The 21,791-nt window shown below is 35.9% G+C and overlaps 1 protein-coding gene and 1 pseudogene across 6 annotated transcripts in view; one reads left to right on the top strand and one right to left on the bottom strand.

Annotated features, from left to right (window-relative positions):
- PRKDC (protein kinase, DNA-activated, catalytic subunit) overlaps positions 1-21,791 on the top strand; it is a 193,347-nt gene that overhangs the window by 105,645 nt on the left and 65,911 nt on the right. For all 6 annotated transcript variants that reach the window (XM_039850423.1, XM_039850421.1, XM_039850422.1 and 3 more), the window contains 16 exons: positions 2,831-3,009; positions 4,598-4,766; positions 5,011-5,076; positions 6,179-6,251; positions 7,275-7,417; positions 9,039-9,176; positions 9,385-9,504; positions 11,828-11,971; positions 12,458-12,609; positions 13,232-13,363; positions 14,574-14,685; positions 16,949-17,073; positions 17,156-17,305; positions 18,409-18,582; positions 20,157-20,255; positions 21,292-21,499. In XM_039850423.1, coding sequence (XP_039706357.1) covers positions 2,831-3,009; positions 4,598-4,766; positions 5,011-5,076; positions 6,179-6,251; positions 7,275-7,417; positions 9,039-9,176; positions 9,385-9,504; positions 11,828-11,971; positions 12,458-12,609; positions 13,232-13,363; positions 14,574-14,685; positions 16,949-17,073; positions 17,156-17,305; positions 18,409-18,582; positions 20,157-20,255; positions 21,292-21,499 — 2,184 coding nt within the window. The remainder of the gene's footprint in view (positions 1-2,830; positions 3,010-4,597; positions 4,767-5,010; positions 5,077-6,178; positions 6,252-7,274; positions 7,418-9,038; positions 9,177-9,384; positions 9,505-11,827; positions 11,972-12,457; positions 12,610-13,231; positions 13,364-14,573; positions 14,686-16,948; positions 17,074-17,155; positions 17,306-18,408; positions 18,583-20,156; positions 20,256-21,291; positions 21,500-21,791) is intronic.
- Positions 18,783-19,427, bottom strand: LOC120592714 (ras-related protein Rab-11A-like; annotated as a pseudogene).

Here is a 21,791-nt window from a genome sequence, read left to right as displayed (position 1 = left end):
CCAGGGCTGCGCTTACTTTGGAGGCTCTATAGGAAAATCTATTTCTTGCCTCTTGTAGCTTCTGTAGCCTGCCAGCATTTGGCTTGTGGCTACATCACTCTTGTTTCTCCTTATGTGATCACATTGCTTCCTCCTTTTTTGTGTAATCTCTCTTTCTGCCTCCTTATAAATATGTGATTGCATTTAGGGCCTCCTTAATCTCCCCATCTTGGGATCGTTTACTTAATTCCATCTGTATAATCATTTTTTTTTTTTTTTGTCAGATAAGGTAATATTCACAAGTTCCAGGGATTAAAACATGGATATTTTTGAGGCTGTTATTCAGCTCAATACAGTTCACCTCCCCAAATATTTCCACTTGCAGACTAGATTTATCCTATCCCAACATCCCCCCAAATTTAAATTCATTAAAGCATCAACTTTGAAGCCCAAAATCTCATTTAAATATCATTTGCTGACCCAAATCTCACCATCTAAATGATATAAATCCGATATGGGTGGGATTCTGGGTATGATTCCTCTTGGGGCAAAATTCTCTCCATCTGACCTATGAAACTAGGAAACAAATTATTTGCTTCCTTAATACAGTGGTGGGACTGGCATAGGATGACAATTACAGACATTTCTATTCCAAAAAAGAGAAAATGGAGGTAAGAAAGGAGTTAGTATTTCAAAGAAATATCAAAATTAAATTCTGTTAGGTTTCACAACCTGAGAATAATGCTCTGTGGCCTGAAGCCCTGCCCCTCTGGACCAGAGTCTCCATCCATGGAGTCATTCTTTTTTCTTGAAGGATAGCATATGTTTGCAGCTGAGTATTTTATCAATATAATTCTTGCTTATAGAATTTTGGGAGTACAGTAGCCTTTTTTCATTTCATCTGGAAATGTTTCCTCTGGTTTAACATTCTCAAAAACCTTGTAATTCTCTTATGTATGTCTGGAGATTTACTCCAATAGACAAAAGAGAGTCATTCACTGATACCTGCTAGATAATTTTATCTCTATTCCTGGTTTCTGCTGAAATAATCGAGGGCACCCGTGAGTCACATACTTAATTTTTTTTTTCCTCCTCTTTAATTCTCTCCCCCCCTCCACCCCTAACCTATGGATGTTGCCATTCCCCTTAAGAACTGGATCTCTGAAGGCAGGACGTCTCCTCCCACACGCTCATGGCATGCACCGAGGCCTGACACCCCTGGTGCACCCTGGGGGCCTGGCGCATCTGGGGTATGGTCGATGGCTCTACCTGGGACGCGAACCCAGAACCTTCTGCGTGTAAACCAGACATGCTAACCAGTACACTATGGAACCACCCTCACATACTTAATTTTTTCAGCGCTAGCCACAGATTGTCCAGCCACACCCTTGGTCTTCTATCCAGTGAATCTCCTAAATGTTAGCATCTTTTACAGTCTAGATAGGCTGAGAATTTTCCAAATTATCAAGTTCTGCTTCTTGTTGCCTAAGAATTCTTGCCTCAGTTTATATCTTGTATCTCACATTTTATTATAAGCATCAAAGAAAGAATCAGACTGTGCCTTCAACCAATTTGTTTGTGAATCTTCTCCGCTAAATATTAAATTGTATAGCTTACAAGTTCTTGCTTTCTGCACAACTATAGAATACTATTTAGCTGAGTTTTCTACCACTATAACAAGGATCCCTTTTCCTTCAGTTTGCAAAAATATGTTTTTTATTTTTTTCTGAGACCTCACCAGCAAGTACTTTAATGTCCATATTTCTACCAGAAAGATGTTTATGATGGTTGAGATATTCTCTAAGACAATATTGGCTTTCTCTCTCATGCTCTTCATTTCCTTCTGAGCCCTGCCTTTAATGTCAGAATTTCTACCAACAATCTCTACAAGGTAACCTAGGTTCTTTCTGTCATATATCACAGAATTCTTTCATCCTATACCCATCATCCAATTTCAAAGCCCTTTTATATTTTTGGCATTTTGTTATAGCAGGCCCCAACTCTTGATACCAAAATATATATTAGTTTCATGAATCTGCTGTAACGTTACCATAACTCGATGCCATAGAACAATAGAAATTTATTCTCTCACAGTTTTGGAGGCCAGAAGTCCAAAATCAGTTACACTGAGCTAAAATCAGTGTGTTGCAAGGGCCACACTTGCCCCTGAGTACTCATTCCTTGCATCTTCAAGCTTCTGGTGGCTGCTGGCATTTCTTGACTTGTGGCTATATCACTCCAGTCTCTGCCTCCATTGCCACTTCGCCTGTTTCTATCTGCTCTTCCTATTTACTCCTTTTATGAGGTTACATGTGGTTTTATTTTGGGTCCACATAAACAATCCAGTATTATCTCCCTATTAATAAAATTTGTAAAGTGCCATTTTGCTTTATGAAGATATATTCATGAGTTTCAGGGCTTGGGACATGGATATCTTTGGGGGTGGGGGCATCATTCAGCCTCCTGGTGAATGCTGTTAAGAATATTGTAAATACTCAAATGATACATTGTCAGTGGAGATTTTAATATACATAGTTGAAATTATGTTTTTTAAAAATCGAATTTTCACCTGTTATTATCGTACCTTCAATAAGATTTTATGCAAAAGTTGTATACTCATACCATAAGCTCACTCATTGGACATTGTGCATTAATCCTGTCTCACTCAATATAACACATTAGTACTTATTTCCACATTTTAGACCCTGGACTATCTTTTATTAAAGTGATTTAACATCTTTGTTAAAATTACTTTCCATTTTAAGGGTATTGAATATTAAATTTGACGTAGTCAATACATTTTTTTCATGTTAGATAAGACCAAAGATAATCATTTGTTACTTTTTCTTAGCTAAATGAATCTTCCTTTGAGACTCAAATCATCAAGAAGATGGGCTATTATAAGATGCTAGATGTGATGTATTCTCGTCTTCCAAAAGATGATGTTCACTCTAAGGAATCCAAAATTAATCAAGTTTTCCATGGCTCACGTATTACAGAAGGAAGTGAACTTACAAAGATACTTATTAAGTAAGGTTTTAGTTAATTTCGAGTTATATTTGATTTAATGTTTTTGATACATATATTTTTAAGCATGTGTATAATGTGAATAAATATTTAAGTTTGTTTACTGAATATTTATAACTTTCTTGGTTTTTCGTATGTACAAACTACTTAGATGGACTTTAATTTAGAATGTTATACACATCTTTCATAAAGAACAAAAATCATTTTTTTTCTTTTACTGTTTATCCTACCCTTTTCCCCCTCAATAGTTTTATATATTTTTAGTGGAATGATTTACAGACAGGATTAGTGTATTTTAATTTTTCTGACCATCATTTGAAATTAAAAGGAGCGTAAAAATACCTTTAAGCAGGCATTGTATAAAACACAAAGTAATCAAATACGTTTTCTCTAAAACCAGCCTTATAATGAAGTTTCTTCTCAGTAGATATTCTGCCACGTCTCATTTTGCATACGTAGAACAAATGCATTGTTACTTTCCTGGTCTTCTAGTCCTTACTTTACCTCTTCAGTGAATGACATCACTGTTCACTCATTTGCATAAACAAGAGACTTGGGAATTGTATTTTATTCCTTCTTCATCTTCATCTCTCCAACCTTGATGCACGCCCTAGTGGTTGGCAGATTGGGTAGATTTTATCTCCTCAGTATTTCTGAAAGCAGTGGCCTTATTTCATTCCGCCTTCATACAGCTGTGTCGTAGCATCTGGTGTTCTTTGCTGAACCACTGCATTATCCTTTATAATTCTCCTGCTCCTAGGCTTGTCTTTCTCAGTTTTCCATACTGCTGCCATAATAATAATAATATAGTTGTAATACGAACCCGATTGTTTAACTTCTCTGTCTAAAACCCTTCCATCTTCAGTAGTAGGGTGGACAAACTTTTTCTGCAAAGAGCCTGATAGTAACTATTTTGGGGTTTGCGGGCCATCTGGTCTCAGTTGCAACTACCACACTATACTGTGAAATCAGCCATAAACACTATGTAAATTAATGGGCATGGCTATATTCCAAGAAAACTATTTTCAAAAATGCTTGGTCACCAGAGCATGGTTTGGTGACCTTGGCCTATAAGATGAAGTCCAAGCTCCTTAGTATGGTAGACAAGCTCTTCTAGGAATGCACCGCTCTGTACCTTTCACTCACTGCTAGGCACTGCTCATTTCATCCTCTGAACATACCATATGGCGTCTCCCTTTTTATAAGTGATAATAACTTATAAATGACTGTGTACATTTTTTCTTGGGCTAATTTATAATTCGAAACTCTGATTTTTCTCTTAAAACCTTTTTTGGCTCCTGAGGCTGAACTTCTGTCCTCCGTGCTTACATCTCTTATCTTACTGTGCTTGTTGCTATCACTGTGCTTACTGCAGTATGATGAAAACCATGGACATGACCTTTGACTTGAGATGTGTATGGGCACAGTGACTTGCTAGTCTTCTGTTCCCAGTGCCTAGTACTATGTTGGGCACAAACCTGACACTCAGAAAAGGCTGAACTGAATTGAGATCCTGTTGTCTGGCATTGTTGAACTTGAGCAACGATTTCCCTGTTACACAAATTAATTTTTTACCTCATCTCCACCGCAGATTGTGTTATGATGCATTTACAGAGAACATGGCTGGTGAGAATCAGTTGCTGGAGAGGAGAAGACTTTACCATTGTGCTGCATACAACTGTGCCATTTCTGTTATTTGCTGTATCTTCAACGAATTAAAATTTTACCAAGGTTTTCTGTTTAGTGAAAAACCAGAAAAGGTAAGCCATTCCTCAGGTGTACACTGTTGTTGTCATTATAGGATTTCAAAAGTTAGATTAGATCAATTAAAGTTATATTGTAATTTGTATCTTATATTATTATAGATGTAGTTCTTTTAGTTCCTCATATATATAAAGCTGAAGTGCTTCTCAGTGAGTTATTAAGTAGCATCATTTTTGTAGTAGCATCAGTAATAAGGACTCCACTATTCAGATATTTTTATGTGATTCTTTGGATTCACAGAACTTGCTTATTTTTGAAAATCTGATAGACCTGAAGCGCTGCTATACATTTCCTGTAGAAGTTGAGGTGAGTGAAATTTTTCATTGCTGTTTCTAAGTTTAAAAAAATCTTACCAAGTGCTTATAGAGAAAAATATGCATTATGCCAGCATATTAAATTTCCAGTATTCAAGTCTGCTTTGAACTACAAAAACTGGCAAGTTCCAGTATTTCAATCTGAGGCAACTACAACAAAAAGGCAACTATAATGAAATTCATCAAACTCGATTTTTCCCTTTCTTGACTAGTAAAGGAAAGAAATGCCAGTAAAAGGAGCTGTTAGGACAAATTCTAGCAGTTGTTTTCTGAGTAAATTCTTCTGGTCAATGAAATTGCAATTCATTGGGTACAGAATTATGACCCTGTGGCCTTGGTTCAGTTATTTGGCAGGATAATGGGATGCCATGTACAGAGGTCATGGGGATAATTGCAAAACTTACTCTGGCAAATGTGACGAGCTTGATTTTAGCCAAGCTAAGTTTGATATGCCAGCCTAAGCAATTGGTGGAAAGAGTGTGGATGCAGTCTTTCCCAGCCCATTGGAAATGTGAGGTTGGGCCAGGAGCTATCATTCACGTACCTCTTCACAGCTATTGACCTCGACCATGTCTTAGTGGTTCACCAGTTCATATAAATGGTCGCTTTTTGCCTTGTGCCCTTTTGGCACAAGATTGGTAACTTTTTTCTAGGCACACATTCAAAGAACTAAAAAACAAAATGCTGGTTTATTAAGCATTCAGACACTTGCTATATGTTGCTTCTAAACTTCACAACAGCACCATAAGGCGCTATAATATATCATAACCATATAGTTGAAGAAACTGAGGCTCACAGGTTAAGTACAAATTATTGGTATTCCAGGCATGTGGCTGTTAGAGCTTAGCACACATTGTATCCCAAAGCCCAGAAAGGGAGGCACGTGCTCCTCTGGGGTTCTGTGGGAATCTGTGGGAAAAGCTTTCCTTAAAGGATATTTCCTTGTGGATATTTTTTAATGTTTTTAAGTTTGATAAAAGTTTTGTTTAAAAATTTAATAATTAATTTTGGAGTTTTTGCCAGATTACTAATAAATAGAAAACATGTAACCATGATTCTAAAGTTTTAAATTGTGTGTTTGGTCTGCCTAATAGGTTCCTATGGAAAGAAAGAAAAGGTACATTGAAATTAGGAAAGAAGCCAGGGAAGCAGCAAATGGGGATTCAGGTAGGATGTTTTGAACATGATGAGAAAGATTCTGATGATTGGTATTTGTTACATAAAGGAAAATACTTAAGTACCCTAAAACATTGAAATTGAGTTTGAAGTTTTTTTAAGCGATCAGTTGAATTGTATCTTGAAAGAAATGCAATTAACTATACTTTCATTGCATAGAAAGATCTCTAAGTGGCCAAAGGGGGCTCAGACATGGTATACCTTTTTTAAAAAATGCAAGATTGGCTTGATATTTGTTTGTATATGGATTATTATGTATGTATATTATTTAAAAATCTATGTTAAAATACAAATTCCATCCTGCCACTTCTCTGTTCCAAAGCCCGCATCATCTCCCACCTTCCTCAAGGCAGAGCTACTCAGGCTGCCCATCCTCTTGTCTGTGCCTGTAGGACTGGCTCACTTTTGCCTCTGGGCATTTGCACAAGATACTCTCTCAGCCTGGAATAAACTTGGCCCCAGATAGCAGCATGGTTCATGACATTTTATTTAATGCCAACTCCTGAAGGACATTCCCCCTGGCCTCTACTTAAAATTAAATCTCTCTCTATCCAGATACTCCTTGTTTCAATTTTCTGCTTAATTTTTCTGCGTAGCTTTGTTTTCTCAATTTGAGGATAACATTTGGACCAGTTTTCCAAGTCTCTTATGTATTTAAGATGTTATTTTTCAGTTATATCTTTTTCCACACTTATGTTAAACTTTATGGGCAAAATGTACATCATGTAAATTTTAAATAAAAAGAAATTCTTTTAATATCATATTCAAAACTTGGATCCAGTTTAACTTAATTTCTTTGTCCATGACAATAGAAAATAACTTCTCAATAATGAGAAAACAAAAGGCGATCTTTTCCTGATTTCCTTTTTGCTTTGTTAATCTGGATATAAGTTGAGAATCATAGGCTTGATGAAAAGCTTTAGTTAACAGTATTCTTTTAATATCATTCGAGCTTAGAGAAATACATTTCTTAATATATTGAATAAATGTATTTTCTTTTTATTTATATTTCAGGTGGTCCTCATTATATATCTTCCTTGTCATATTGGGCAGACAGTAGCCTGAGTGAGGAAATGAGTCAATTTGATTTCTCAACTGGAGTTCAGAGCTATTCATACCAAGACCCTAAATCTACCACTGGTCCTTTTCGAAGACGGGTGATCACATTTTACATATTTAAGAATATTATTAGCATTTGTAAAGGAAGAGGGCTTCCTTGTTACAGAGGAAGCCACTTCTCTGTCAGTAGTCTTCAGAGAACAGTATTAATTTGGAGAATTTTCCAAGATCTAAGCCCCAGCCTGAGAAAGAGGAACGGAGGAATAACGTATTTTTAAAATTGAGCTTGACTATGCTTTATGTTGCCCCTAAAGTTGGTTCCTCTCTTTTTAAACGAATGCTTCAAAGGGAAGACCATTCAATAGTTCTTTCACTGAGATCATCTGCGCTGGGTAATAAAAAAATGTGACTTGTTCTATTATGGTTGCACTGTTCAGTGAGATTTTATTAATAGACCACTTATAGCAAGGCATCTTGGGTTCACTACTCTTGCCTTCTATCTGATTGCATGACCCAAATCTCCAGTTTTAGATTCATTCAGTCCTTGTGAGCAACATCTTGAGATACAGTGATTCTGAGTAAAAACGTTGTTGAGTAGATCTGAATACAGTCAAATAACATAATTAATCCTTTAACATTAAGATTGCTGTGATTGATTTTATGGCTTACTGAATTTTTTATTGTCTCATGTAACCTTGATTGTGCATGAAATTTATTGTTTCAATGTTATTTAGTCCTGCTGTTACTAAAATATAACACTATTTCCTATCATTTTTAAAACCCCGATTTTATAGAAATTATGCATTATATTTGGGGGGATAGACCATGGGTACAGCAGTTTTAAGAGGAGTACGTTTCCAAATACTGTCCATCTAGGGAAGTGATATTCTGGAATCGTTCCTGCCACCAGAGCAGACAGAATTACAGAAATTATCTAGGGCCATTTTTATTTCTCTTTCTATTCAGTCTCTGCAAGTACTTAGTAATTGTCCAAATATTTTCTCTAAGTCTATTTTTCCTGGAAATGATCTGTGCTAGAAAATACCAAATTATTCAACCCTATGTGTGTGTGTGTATGTGTATGTGTGTGTATAAAATTTAGTGTATGTATATGTCAAACCTCAGTTCATTACATTTATAAAGTGATTATCACTGCTGTATTTTCTCAGAGTATTTTAGAATCAAGAATGGTTGTAAAGTTTTGTTCTATTGATTAAAATTTCAACACAAATTAAGGACTTTACAAAGATTTTCAGAGAAAAACTTTTTTTCAATTTATTGAGGAAAAAAAATAGGCAACCACGTGTCTTATAATAATACTTCAGAGCTGCACTTTCTCCATAAAGTGGCAACTAAAAGTTATTACTCTCAAGGTATTGAGGCTTCTGGGGCCTCCAAGACACATTTGAAAAGATCTTGCTGTTTGTACAAAGCAGCACATGTCTGCATGGATGCTATGACCTGAGTGTGACCCCAAGGGAGTGACAACGTACACAAGGGTCAGATTGGAAATATACATCTAGAATGTAGGAAGACATGAGGTCCTGTTTATTTTTTCAGTTGTTTAATAAGAAAACATACCAAGCGTGTTTGATATTATTACCAAATTATCATTGTTACCTAAGTGTGTGTTTCATGGTATTACGCCTAAAATCAGAATATTATATAAACTGAAATTTTAATTGTACTCTGCATAATCTGATTCTTCCCTTTTCATAGGAGCATAAAGACCCCATTATTCAAGATGATATCCTGGAATTAGAGATGGATGAACTCAATCAACATGAATGTATGGCAACCATGACAGCCCTGATTAAGCACATGCAAAGAAATCAAATCCTGCCTAAAGAAGAAGAGGTCTTTTTTCTGCTAATCTTATATTGTCTCACTTAATATTATTCATTGGTATCATACTAAAAGTGAACATTTAATATCAAAGACTAAATCAAATTCCATGTCAGATAAACATTATTTTGTTGCTCATGTTTTACTTGGTCACCCTTGTCTCAAAATGTGAAGTTATTTTATTCTGCTTTTTAAGGTAATTTTGAGGGTATCATTTTAGGGTTCAGTGCCAAGAAATCTTCCTCCTTGGATGAAATTTCTTCATGACAAACTAGGAAATCCATCGGTGTCATTAAATATTCGTCTCTTCATAGCCAAGCTTGTTATTAATACAGAAGAAGTAAGTCATTTATTATTTCTTTAAACATTTTTGCAGTTATGTGCAACTACTTAAAAAAAATCCACAACAAACAAAGATGTAAAGGAATAGAGCATAATATTTTTGTTCTCTGAATAAATTAGCCAATTATATGTATTTGTTCAACATCATCCTTGTATCATTTTCTTTTAAAACATGTAAATTAACTTCTATTGAGTTAAAAGTGATCTTTTTATAAGTACATAACTTTGTTATGGCAGCCAACCTTCTTGGTTAATAGTAGCAGAGCAGGTGGTAAAATTATTCCTGTTAACTTTATATGAAAAAAGCCAACTCAGAAAGTTGCTGAATTTATCAGTTGGTCTATATACAGTACTGTGTTAGGGAGGATCATCCTCCACCAGTGGGAGTTAGGATAGATATTCGAGAGAGCCCTTGAGCTAAGTGTTGTAACAGTGAGAGTTTACGTTCTGCATAGAAGCAGCAGTGTGAGCAGAGATGGGCCCTGAGAGAGCCAAGTACATCTGCACTGAATACACAGACCATGGTTACATGGTCCAGAAGAAAAGTGTAAATGGTATGACTACATGTCTGTGTGGCAGATGAGCTGAGCCAGGCCTTCATGTCCATACAGAGGATCCAGCCTATTTGTTGACTGGTAGGGAGCCACTGAAGGGTTCTAGGTAGAGTGACATGATCCACGTGGCTCCACAGAAGGTCCTTCTAGGCAACACTGCAAATGTGAGCCGAAGGCCACAAGGCTGTTGGGAGATGGTCATGAGGGCTGACCTGAGACTGTAGCAGGGCCCGTGTTTCTCAAGGTCATGCTTGGTTTCTAACTCCTAGGGTTGCAATATCAGAGGTACCACAGAACTAGATGGCTTAAGTGACAAACTGGAAGCCAAAAGTTTGAGGTCGAGGTGTTGGTAGGGTTGGTTCTTTTTGAAAGCTATGAGGGAAAATCTGTTTCAGGCCTCTCTTCCGGCTTATAGTGGCCTCCGGTATTTCTCAGCATATAGATAGTCTTCTCCATGAGCTTTCACATTGTCTTCCCTCTCAGACTCTCATATGTACAAATTTACCCTTTTAATAAGGATACTTATTGGATTAGGGCCCTCAGTGACTTCTCTTGATAGTCTTCAAAGATTCCATTTCTAAATAAGTTCACATTTACAGGTACTGGAAGTTAGGACTTCAGTATTCTTTTAGGGAACTCAGTTCAACTCAAACACTAAGGGTTACATGTGATTTCTAGCACACATTCCTATAAGTGTTGACTTTATGGCTAGCAAAAAAGGAACTGGTGTTTTTGTGTTTGGGTTATTCTTGGTAGGCTGGGTGTGGGTGTGTAGTTTGACAAGGAAGCCTGCTGAATTCATGTAGATGTGAGGTGCCTCTGAGACATCACTGAGAGATGTCCCTGGAGCACTGTTCATATCTGGGGCTCTGGAATGATCAGGGCATTGGTTTCCAGAAGGAGATGTTCAAGACAATCTGTTTTATGGAAGAAAGACTAGAATTTGTATTTACATTTATTTTAAAAATTTCATCCTTTAAATTTATCTATTATGTTTTAATAATAAATAAGTTTGCATTTATAATTTACAAAGAAACCAATAGATATAACATGGAGAGTGTTCAAATATTTTTTTACTTACAGAGGTGCATAAAAAAGACTTGAGACCACATAGATTTAAGCTGTGAAAGTAGATGAGAAATCCCTGAGAAAACATTTTTAAAAAAGGTGGCAAAGGTTAAGAAGATAGCTTGAATTGTACTTTAGTCTGCCTTTTTGAATCAAAATAACAATTTCTAAAATGAACTAAATGGAATTTAGTATATAGATACATTTTATTTAGATTTCAGAGTCTTGGGTATGTGAAGTCTCTAACAGAATGACTTCCGTAATACAAGAAGAAATGAAAAAAAATTAGCCACGTGCACCTACCTAATTTGCATATTCTAATTTTTCATATACTCTGTGCATTGGAGTAAAATAAAATTTGAATTCTCTAAAGCTACATATGATTCATATAGGATAAGGTCGATATAGAATATTTTGATTTCTATGAGCATAGGTATATCAGAAAGATTTTAAGCAAAGAAAACATTAATAATAAATCTATTTCCATCGAATTGAGGTTTCAGGGGCCCATGAGGAGAGCATTCAACAGAGAATTTGATCTGATTAAGCAGGGTAATTGTTGGAATTTATACCTGTTTTGGATTTAGGTCGTCGTAATATAAAATTTTAGCTGATGGAAGTTTCTGGATTAATATTTCAGTTATTTAAAACAATATTTGATATTTGACTTTTAAAACAATTTTTAAAATTCTCTACTAGGTCTTTCGCCCTTATGCAAAGTACTGGCTTAGTCCCTTGCTGCAGCTGGTTTTTTCCGAAAACAGTGGAGGAGAAGGAATTCACTATATGGTGGTTGAGATAGTGGTTACTGTTCTTTCATGGACAGGATTAGCTACTCCTATAGTAAGTAGTCTATCAGTTCTTTGTTGAGTATATAATAAATAGTTCAAACTCCTCTTAATGACTTAGAGTGATCATTTTTAGCATTAATTGTTATATTGCTGTGGTACTGCTGTCAGTGTTTGCTTTTTTGTTTGTTGCTTTTACCTGCTAGGAGCTTGGAAGCTAGATAATTGATTTATTAAGAGTATATATATGTCAAATAAATGTCAGTAGGCCCTGAATGTGAGGTTATGAAAACTCCTCTGTGATTGAAGCCCCTGGGTTTTTTTGGCATTTATTTTGCCAGCCTCTCTACTTCCAGCTTTCCCTTTTGAGGCCTGTCAGTAAAGCCTTTATAACTTTCCGTGGTCGCACCTGAAAATCTAAGCAGGAGCTGGATTCCTCAGTAAAATGCCACATCTCTTTCATAAATAGACTTTTGGATTTAAAAATGCTTTTTCAGAATGGAATGCTACATATTAATATAGAATTTCTATACCATTTCAGGGGGTTCCTAAAGATGAAGTGTTGGCAAATCGATTGCTTCATTTCCTAATGAAGCATGTTTTTCATCAAAGAAGAGCTGTGTTTAGTCACAACCTTGAAATTATAAAAACCCTTGTTGAATGCTGGAAGGATTGCTTATCCATTCCTTACAGGTATAAATTTACTAGATTTTGCAGTATCATTAGAAATTTTTTAAATGTAGAATGTCATAAATAGTGATTACAATGAAATGTAATTACTTGAAATGGAGGAGTAATATAATTTGAAATAGAATAATTTTGTAAGAGTATATTGCTGCTACTCATAAAATCACAATCTCCAAAGTTTGACACTAGAAGCATTTGTGGACAGGTCATCACCTCCAGGTAGCCTCTGCCCTGTCTGTCGACTCAGCCCTGGCTTTCTTCCAGCACAGAGCATGTGGAATGTGCTCTGCCCTTGACTGTACCAGCCCAGGGTGGACTGCAGGACTTTTCTCTGATTTCTTTTAGCACTGCCCAAGGCCAGCTAAGACTTTCAGAAGGTTTTACTATCAAGTAAGGGAGAATTGGGGTAAATAATTATAGGAAGATATAAAACTGGCTGTGTTCCAAAGCTAGAATAACCTGAATGTGAACAAAGAAGATGGGCTATTAACAAGAAGGGTGTTAGATATGGGAAGAGAAAAGGTATTTCTTACCCTGAAATTTAGCTGTAGAAAATTTTATATTTGTCTTCCTGCTGCTTCTTTTATTATATGATAATCTGTACTTTTCTTTTACGTTTACATTTCAGCTTAATATTTGAAAAGTTTTCCAGTAAAGATCCTAATTCTAAAGACAATTCAGTAGGAATTCAATTATTAGGTATTGTAATGGCCAATAACTTGCCTCCCTACGATCCAGTATGTGGCATAGAGAGTATAAAGTAAGTGTCATAGTTTTTGCTTTGATTTCTTTTTAGGTTAAAGTATTCCTGAATTGGAAATAGACTGGATTATGGTTTAATTTTGATAAACGTACAGGCTAAAACCCATGTTAAAAATATTTCTACCTAAAATTAGTTAGGTTTAGAGATCATTTGGGAGAAAAAATATGTTAATAGAGCAAATGAGGAAGGGTGAGCTTTTAAAAATTAGTGTAATATTTTCATGTACATTTTGAGAATTAAATATTTTCTTTCTTATTTTCTAAACTGACATTTTCAACATTTACCCCTGAAAGCAACTCAGCTCTCTTGAGACCATTCATTATAGGGTAATGACCATGAAGCGAGGACTCCCTGGACCTTGTGCTGCCTGCCATGTTACTGTGCTTTTTGGCTTAGCTGCAGCCACACTGTTTCTTCCTCTATTAGGGCCCTTCACAGGTGGGGGTGGGTGCAGGCCCTAAGTATGAAGGGGAGGGGCTTTATTAAGATAATTTTGTTAATAGCACCAAAAGGTACTTCATTGTCCTACTATTTTAGGATTTTTAAAAAGTCAGTGTTTATATCATGGTTCTGCATAGATTTCACCATGTCCCTTCCATGCTTTTCCTGTTTCTTTGAAAGTGGTTCCATGTAGTTGGTCCTCTCTACCAGCCACCTGTTGTTGCTCAACGCAGATTCACCAGGAAATAGCTTATTTTTAGACAAGCTACTTTTTTGAGCTCTGGTTTCCCCAGTGAAAACCTTACAGAGCCACTGTGAGGCTGAAAGTGAAAAGTCCCTCTCCTCTGCGCACAAAATCTGGGGGCACTGCACTCGCACTCAGTCTCTTTTTCATTGTTTTATGTCCTTCTCTGTCATAGTAGATGGCTTTAAGAGGAAGTCAGTAAATCATGATCTTAGATAATAACGTCTTTTTCACTATAGTTTTATAGTATCCAGCATTGTGTTTGTTTGTTTTTCGGGGGTTTTTTGGGGGGATATAGCAGGCCCTGTGTGATGAACTGGCTTTCATGTTTCTTCCTGGTCAAGTCAGAGCCTTAAATACATCTTCAGATATATATCTGTACAGATAATTCAGATCACGTTTTATGTTTGTGTTTTCTCAATTTGTGCTATTTATATGGCACGAGGAATAAAATTGTTATAATTGCTGTCAGGTAACAGAATGGATTATTTTATGCATATTTATTTTCTATATTTGTTATAGATACTTTCAAGCTTTGGTCAATAATATGTCCTTTATAAAATATAAAGAGGTGTATGTGGCAGCGGCAGAGGTTTTGGGCCTTATTCTTCGGTATCTTACTGAGAGAAAACATGTGAGTGTTTTGTGTAATCTTAAATAAATCCTTTTTCAGTTTTGATTTGTCATGGCACTTATATCCTCTCTACTGTAAGAAATCAAAATGGGCATTCTACATTTGTTAATATTTTACTCTTTCCTACTGTATACAGTGCTCAGTTTTTTTTTTTTTTAAAGAGGACATAGGATTCTTTAAAAACACTTGGAAATTTGGTAAACATTTAAATATTGGTAACTTACTCTTTATTGTAAAAGTCAGGATATGAATATTTAACCAGCTTTCATTCTTCTGTACTCGGTCTCAGGATTTCCTTTTGGAAAATATTACTCAGATAGGTACCTGCTACTGTTAGGGCTAAGTTAAAGCAGGAGAATCCTCCACTTCCAATTTTGACATAAGATAGCTGCTAAATAAGAGAGGGCACTTCTGAGGGAACCTTTCTCAGTCTTGTGTTCCCTGCCCACTTTACAGGATTGCGAGAAGAACTTAATTGAATTCTTAAGCATAGTACACAGAGTACAATAATTTTCAGTAAAATATAGTTATTAAAAATGTGTATGTAAATAGTGTAGTGGAATGATGTTTACCGCTCCATTGCTTTCCCCCTGCATGTTGATAGAGTGAGGTGCTACATGTTTTGGAGCCTTCAAAAACAGTGTCACTTGCTGTGATAAGACGCCTGTGCCAGGTTTCTCTGTCGCAGTCTGTCCACAATGGCTCAGTTGATCACTCCTTCTGCAGTCTCTTTTGTCACTGGTTCTCGGACACTCTTGGCTCTCCTTCTACTTCCTGGGCAGCTTTTGCTCCTTTCCTCAGCTACGTGTTTCCCAGGCCACCTCCACAGCTCTGATCTTGGTCCTCAGTTTCACTGCTTCCTTGCCGATCATTCAGCCTCATGGTTTTAAAAACTGCCTGTAGGTTCATGATTCCAAGATACGTATCTCCAGTCTACTTCCTCTCCTGCAAGGAAAGATAGAGTGTGAGGTCTGTGCTACATTCACTGTCAGGCTGGATGAGGAGAATCTTAGGGGTGGGTAGTTAGGAGGTCCTGAGGCTTCCAAGGGTACCCCAACATAGTATCGGACCTCTGCTCAATTCACCAGTTAGGCATTTATTTGGATTTAAAAGAGAATTAAATTAAACTAAAAGGAAGTAGAACCCTTTGGAAAGATCAGACTTCACTTATTTGTTTTAAGGATTGCCAGCTATTTTTATAAAATACACCATTTAAAAAATTCAGAATAACTTTTTTATGACACAATTCTAGAGTCCCTAAATGTTGGGGATCAGTTCATATAACACGCTTGATTTCATCACAACAGTTAGAGCAAATCACACAGATCCCAAATTCAGTCTGTCCCAAATTCAGTCTTGACCTAAATTTTTACATAATGAGACTATGTAAACACTTCTTTTACATAGTTATTTTCTGAATCTAAAATGGTATTGATTGTGCGTAGAAATTTGGGAAACAGTAAAACATGAAGAAGTAAGCGTCACTCATATTCTAACCACTAACCTGCTTTTGGCACCTGAGACATAGACTCTAGTCATCAGTATGTGTGTGCATGCATTTTTCTTCTTGTTTTATGTATATTTTTAGGTTAATATTGTTTTATAACTTTGGCACTTAAATGTGTCAGTCACTTATATGTGTTGGGTACTTACTGATTGGCTCTAGGCTCTCGTTATATACCAGGGAACAGGACAGGCCAACCCCACCCTCAGGGAGCTGGCATTTGGTGAGAGGAGACAAATCTATCATAGTAGATAGTAATATGTGATCAAGAGAAAGTAGGGTATAGGGATAGACAGTGATAGGGACTGCTGTTTAGATACAGTTGCTTGAAAATTTTGGCTTGTATGAATATTTGACAAGAGACGTGAACACTGGCATTATAAAATGTATCTTAAACAGTATTTAATCACTGATTTTAGTTCAGCATCCCCAATGATTTGCTGAACAGTGTCAGAAGAAAGCACTGATCTTTATTGATCTGACATCTCACATGAGCTGGACACTGCCAGTGCTAGCAGCACAAACTATGCATGGCTGTTGCCTGGCTCACCCAAACTCATGGTTCCAGAGCCTCTGGTGGTTCCCAGTGGTTAATGCAAACCTGTGGGTACTCCTGACACTTAACCTTGTGTACACTGTTGCAGATGATAGCACTGAACACTTCCTTGGGTTCACGTAACTCTTCAAGGTAAACCTGTTTTCAGAAACTTAACCTAAGTTTGCATTTTTCTACATTTGAAAAGAAACTTAATTTTTCAGATACTGAAAGAATCCGTGTGTGAACTGATTGTAAAACAGTTGAAGCAACATCAGAATACAATGGAGGACAAATTTATCGTGTGCTTGAACAAAGCTGTTAAGCACTACCCTCCTCTTGCTGATAGGTAAGATGTTGGTAGGAGTGAATGTCCTGCGGTGGAGATGGTGGAGACTGCTCCCGACTCACTTGTCATGTCCACTGATTAGGTTTATGAACACTGTGTTCTTCCTGCTGCCAAAATTTCATGGCGTGATGAAGACTCTCTGTCTGGAAGTGGTGCTGTGTCGTTCAGAGGAAGTAACAGATCTATACTTACAGTTAAAGAGCAAGGATTTTATTCAAATCATGAAACATAGGTGAGTGGGCAGACAGCTTCATCTTAGATTCAGCAGACTCATAAAATGTTGATTAGTTCAGCTTTCTCCGTCAACTCAAAGAACTTGTAGGTTTTCATGAAATATGAATTTGTTAAATTTAAATCTAAGAGAAAAGGTTGTGGGATCTGGCCCTCCTGCCTCCTTTCACCTGGCACCTTGGAGGGAGCATGTCTGTGGGGTTGTCTAAGGCTCTTTTCAGGTATAAAATGCATGGTTTTGAGTTTTGTACTTAACTTTGCCAGGTAAGAGGCTTCCTTTATTGTTTGTTAATATTGTTCATTTTCAAAATTACAGTCTCCTAGTAAATGTTAAAAAAAATGCTGTTGAGCGCTTGCAATATTTTTATTTCTCTGCACTTTTCCAGTCTTGTCTGTGTATATATTTTTATATAATGATAAATGCGTAATGTGTCATTGTGTTCTGATAGCCTTATTAAGCATTTACTGAATACATTCTATGTGTAAAGCACTTTAAGGAGGAAAAGATATATAAAACAAGGAAATAGGTATGCACCTCGCCAGAGACCCAGACTACACTTAATCCCACTACATGAGGTGGCCTAACACTTGAAATCATTTTTTAAAATCATGAAATTTTTTTATATTTAGCTGTTTTGTTTGACATTTTCATGTTTTTGAAAAATGAACTTTTAATTTTGGAATACTCTTATATTTACAGAAAAATTAAAAGATAGTACACATAGGTCCCACTTACCCTTTACCCAGTTCCCCTATTTCACATAATCATGGTACATTTGTCAAAATTAAGAAATGAACATTATTAGTACATTACTGTTAACTAAACTAGACTTTATTTTTGGATTTCGCCAGTTTTCTCACTAATGTTCTTTTTCTATTCTAGGATCCAGTCCAGGATACCACGTTGAATTAATTTGTTCGTTTTTAATAATCTAGCCCATGATAATTACTTTTAAGAACGTAATTTTTGTATATGTAGTATTATCTATTATAACAAAGTATGAAATAGAGAACAACATAGAAAAAAAATTAACCTGTCACATCTGAAAGTATAATAATGAAAATTGTTAAGTTTGTTTTTTTAAAAAATCTCTCTTATTACAGAGATGATGAAAGACAGAAAGTATGTTTGGACATAATTTATAAGATGATGGCAAAATTGAAACCAGTAGAACTTCGAGAACTTCTGAACCCTGTTGTAGAATTCATTTCTCATCCTTCTCCGGTGTGTAGGGAACAAATGTACAATATTCTTATGTGGATTCATGACAATTACCGGTAAGCTCTACACTGACATTTTCTTTTCTGGGACAAGTGGATAATTTTATAAAGCTAAAGTCAGAAGACTTAACTGGAAAATTCCATAAGTATGAAGAAGTAATAAAACACAAAAGTGACCACAAGAATTACAAATATATTTAAATCTCAGGCCTCGGAAATGGACTATACACAATCTTCTAGCAGAGAAGAGAAACACCTTATATGTTCTGAGAGCACTGCATCTTTGGCTTGTTTTCAGTGGTTGGTGAAACATCAATAGGAACCACTTTGTTGCTTGGAGACTTGTCATTTTTACATGTCTGACATTTCCTTCTGGGAAACAGTGCGGTATATCTCCGTCAGAATTGTCTGAAAAGCAGCTTCTACATTTGTAGCATCTAGAGCAGATGTCTCAATGAATATAAACCATTCTTTTCTGCAAAAGCTCTTGCTTCATCTGTAGGAACTGTCCTGAGATGACGTAAATCACTTGTTGCCCACAGGCATAACAGTGTTACTGTCAGCATGATCTCTTGGTTCTTTGAGCCATCGCTCTACATTTTCATGTGTGAGATATTTAGCAATGTCATAAACCAATAAGGCACCTACAGCTCCACAGTAGTATGCTGATACTATAGTTCGATATTGCTCTTGCCCTGGGGTGTCCCATATCTGTGCCTTTATTGTTTTCCCATCAATCTGGATGCTGTTTGTTGCAAATCTACTCTAGTGGTGCTCTTGCTTTCGAGATCAAACTCATTTTGAGTAAATCGAGACAGATTACTCTTTCCAACACCAGAATCTCCAATACGGACGACTTCGAAGAGGTAGTCACACCCATCGTCATGGGTGCCCATCCTGTGGCCAAGGAGCTAAGGGGTGGGAGCAGTAGTGATATCGGTGGGACCAGGGGACATCACTGCAGGGGTAACCCGAGACTCTACGTTGACATTTTGTATTACATTGTATTGCTTTTTTTTTTTTTAAGGAAGAATTTGGATTCCTTTAGCAATCTAGAACAGATTATAATAAATAATAAAAACATTTTTAACATGGTTAATAATTAAAACAAATTTATTTTAATATATTGAAATGTACCCTTATTTAACTCATTACGTATGTGTGGGAAATATTCACAGCTTGAAATTATTAGTTGAGCTAAAAGTATAATTTGTTTTTATTGTTGCCCCTTTAAGTTCTAACAAGATTAAAGAATAGACTCTGCTGGCATATCCATCCTTCAGGACCACCGTCACACCACTTCCCATGGGATCTGGGCCCATCCTAGGACCTCTTAGCATTCCCAGGGAACCCTTTGAAGTCCTGCTCCCACCACCTACCTGTTGTCCCCTGCACTTGAGCCCCTTCATGTTGTTGGGGATGAGGGAGGAGTGGTCACTCAGATGGGCTCACGGAGGCACCAAAGGAGAGTGTCGGGGATACATACACATCAGAGTATGTTCTGCTGTGATTTTAGAAGTTCCGTGGAAAAAGCCATATTTAAATTTTTTAATTCTGGACAGTGTTACTGGTTTTGAACAGAAGCGATACAAGAGAGTGTTAATGTTTTGTCATTTTGTTACTTTTCTCAGAGATCCAGAAAGTCAAGCAGATGATGACTCCCAGGAAATATTTAAGTTGGCAAAAGATGTATTGATTCAAGGATTGATCGATGAGAACCTTGGGCTTCAGTATGTGCTCCTCCCGAAATAATTGGGCCAGATAAATAAATTTAGGGATATCTTTCTAGGCTAGCATTGTGTAGTTTTCAGCAGTTTCAGAAGTGTATTTGCGGTATTAGCATTTTTCTCTGCATCTTGCATTCATAATGTTTAATAAAAATGTATTTTAATTCACATTAGACTTTAAAATCCAGGTAAGTTACTTTAATTTGAAACTCTTAAGAAAGTAGTATGGCTAAAGCTATTCCTGCTAATTCAGTGAATGAAAGCATTTCAAAATGAAAAAATCTATAATGACAATTTTTATGTTTCCCATTTAACTCCAATAGTTGAAATCACACAATACATAATAATATTGAAAGAAATATTTCGAACCATAGAAATAGAAGAAAATGATAATGTTGATTATACATGAAAATATGAATGATGCTTGTTCTCTAAAATGGCTCTCCTAAGTCATTTTATATGAGTGTTTTATCAAGTACTAATTATATAAGAAGGGGCATAAACTTTTTGTATGATTCTTTATATCAATTAATTTTTTATTCTGATGCAAGTTTGAATTCACTGAGCCTTTAAAAATTATATTTGGATTTCATAAGCATTTATAAATTATAAAGCCTAAACTGGATTTTTAACTAGTTTTAAGTTTTGAATATTTCATGCCACTTTTTTTTTTAGAGTCGGTTGTTTTAACAAGGCAGTAAAGAATTATATATAATTTCTTAAGTGTTTTCTCAGTTTCAAAAGAGTTAATATTATATACTCATCTCTGAAAACTTCTCAGGTAATAGAGATAAATAAAGTCACCCAGTTTCTCACTTCTTGTTAAATATTCTAAAGTTTTAGAATATTTCCTTTCTTTAATGAATATTATTATTTATAACTCAGATTATACTGTTTATACAATTTTGAATGTGGTTTGCCTTTATGTTAAGCTTTTTATAAATGAAAAATTGCGCCTTCTCCATGTAACACTATGTGTAAAGTCATTCTTTGTCATTTGCCAATATCTAAGCAGTATACTTTCTTCTCTGCTTTTCAGATTAATTATTCGAAATTTCTGGAGCCATGAAACCAGGTTACCTTCAAAAATCTTGGACCGATTGTTGGCACTAAATTCCTTATATTCTCCTAAGATAGAAATGCACTTTTTAAGTTTAGCAACAGATTTTCTGCTTGAAATGACCAGCCTGAGTCCAGATTATCTGAACCCTGTGTTTGAGCATCCTCTGTCAGAATGTGAATTTCAGGTGAAGTGCTTGGCTTTGTAATAATAAACATTATAAGCTTTCCCTGTCTGTTAGTCAACAAACATTTTCTAATAGTACTAAATAGGATTTCTTTCTTTTTATTGAGATATAATTGAAATATGACATTAATTTTAGGTGTACAACATAACTATTCAATATTTGTATAAACGATCACCACAGTAAGTCTTATTAACATTCATCACAATACATAGTTATAAATTATTTTCTTGCAGTGAGAACTTCAGCAGCTTTCAAATATATAATGCATTATTATTAACTGTAGTCATCATGT

The sequence above is a fragment of the Pteropus medius genome, unplaced genomic scaffold (assembly GCF_902729225.1).
Source record: "Pteropus medius unplaced genomic scaffold, Ma_sr-lr_union100, whole genome shotgun sequence".
NCBI classification, from domain to species: Eukaryota; Metazoa; Chordata; class Mammalia; order Chiroptera; family Pteropodidae; genus Pteropus; species Pteropus medius.
The sequence above is the reverse complement of the archived record's forward strand: the minus strand, read 5'-3'. Positions and strand labels throughout refer to the sequence as shown.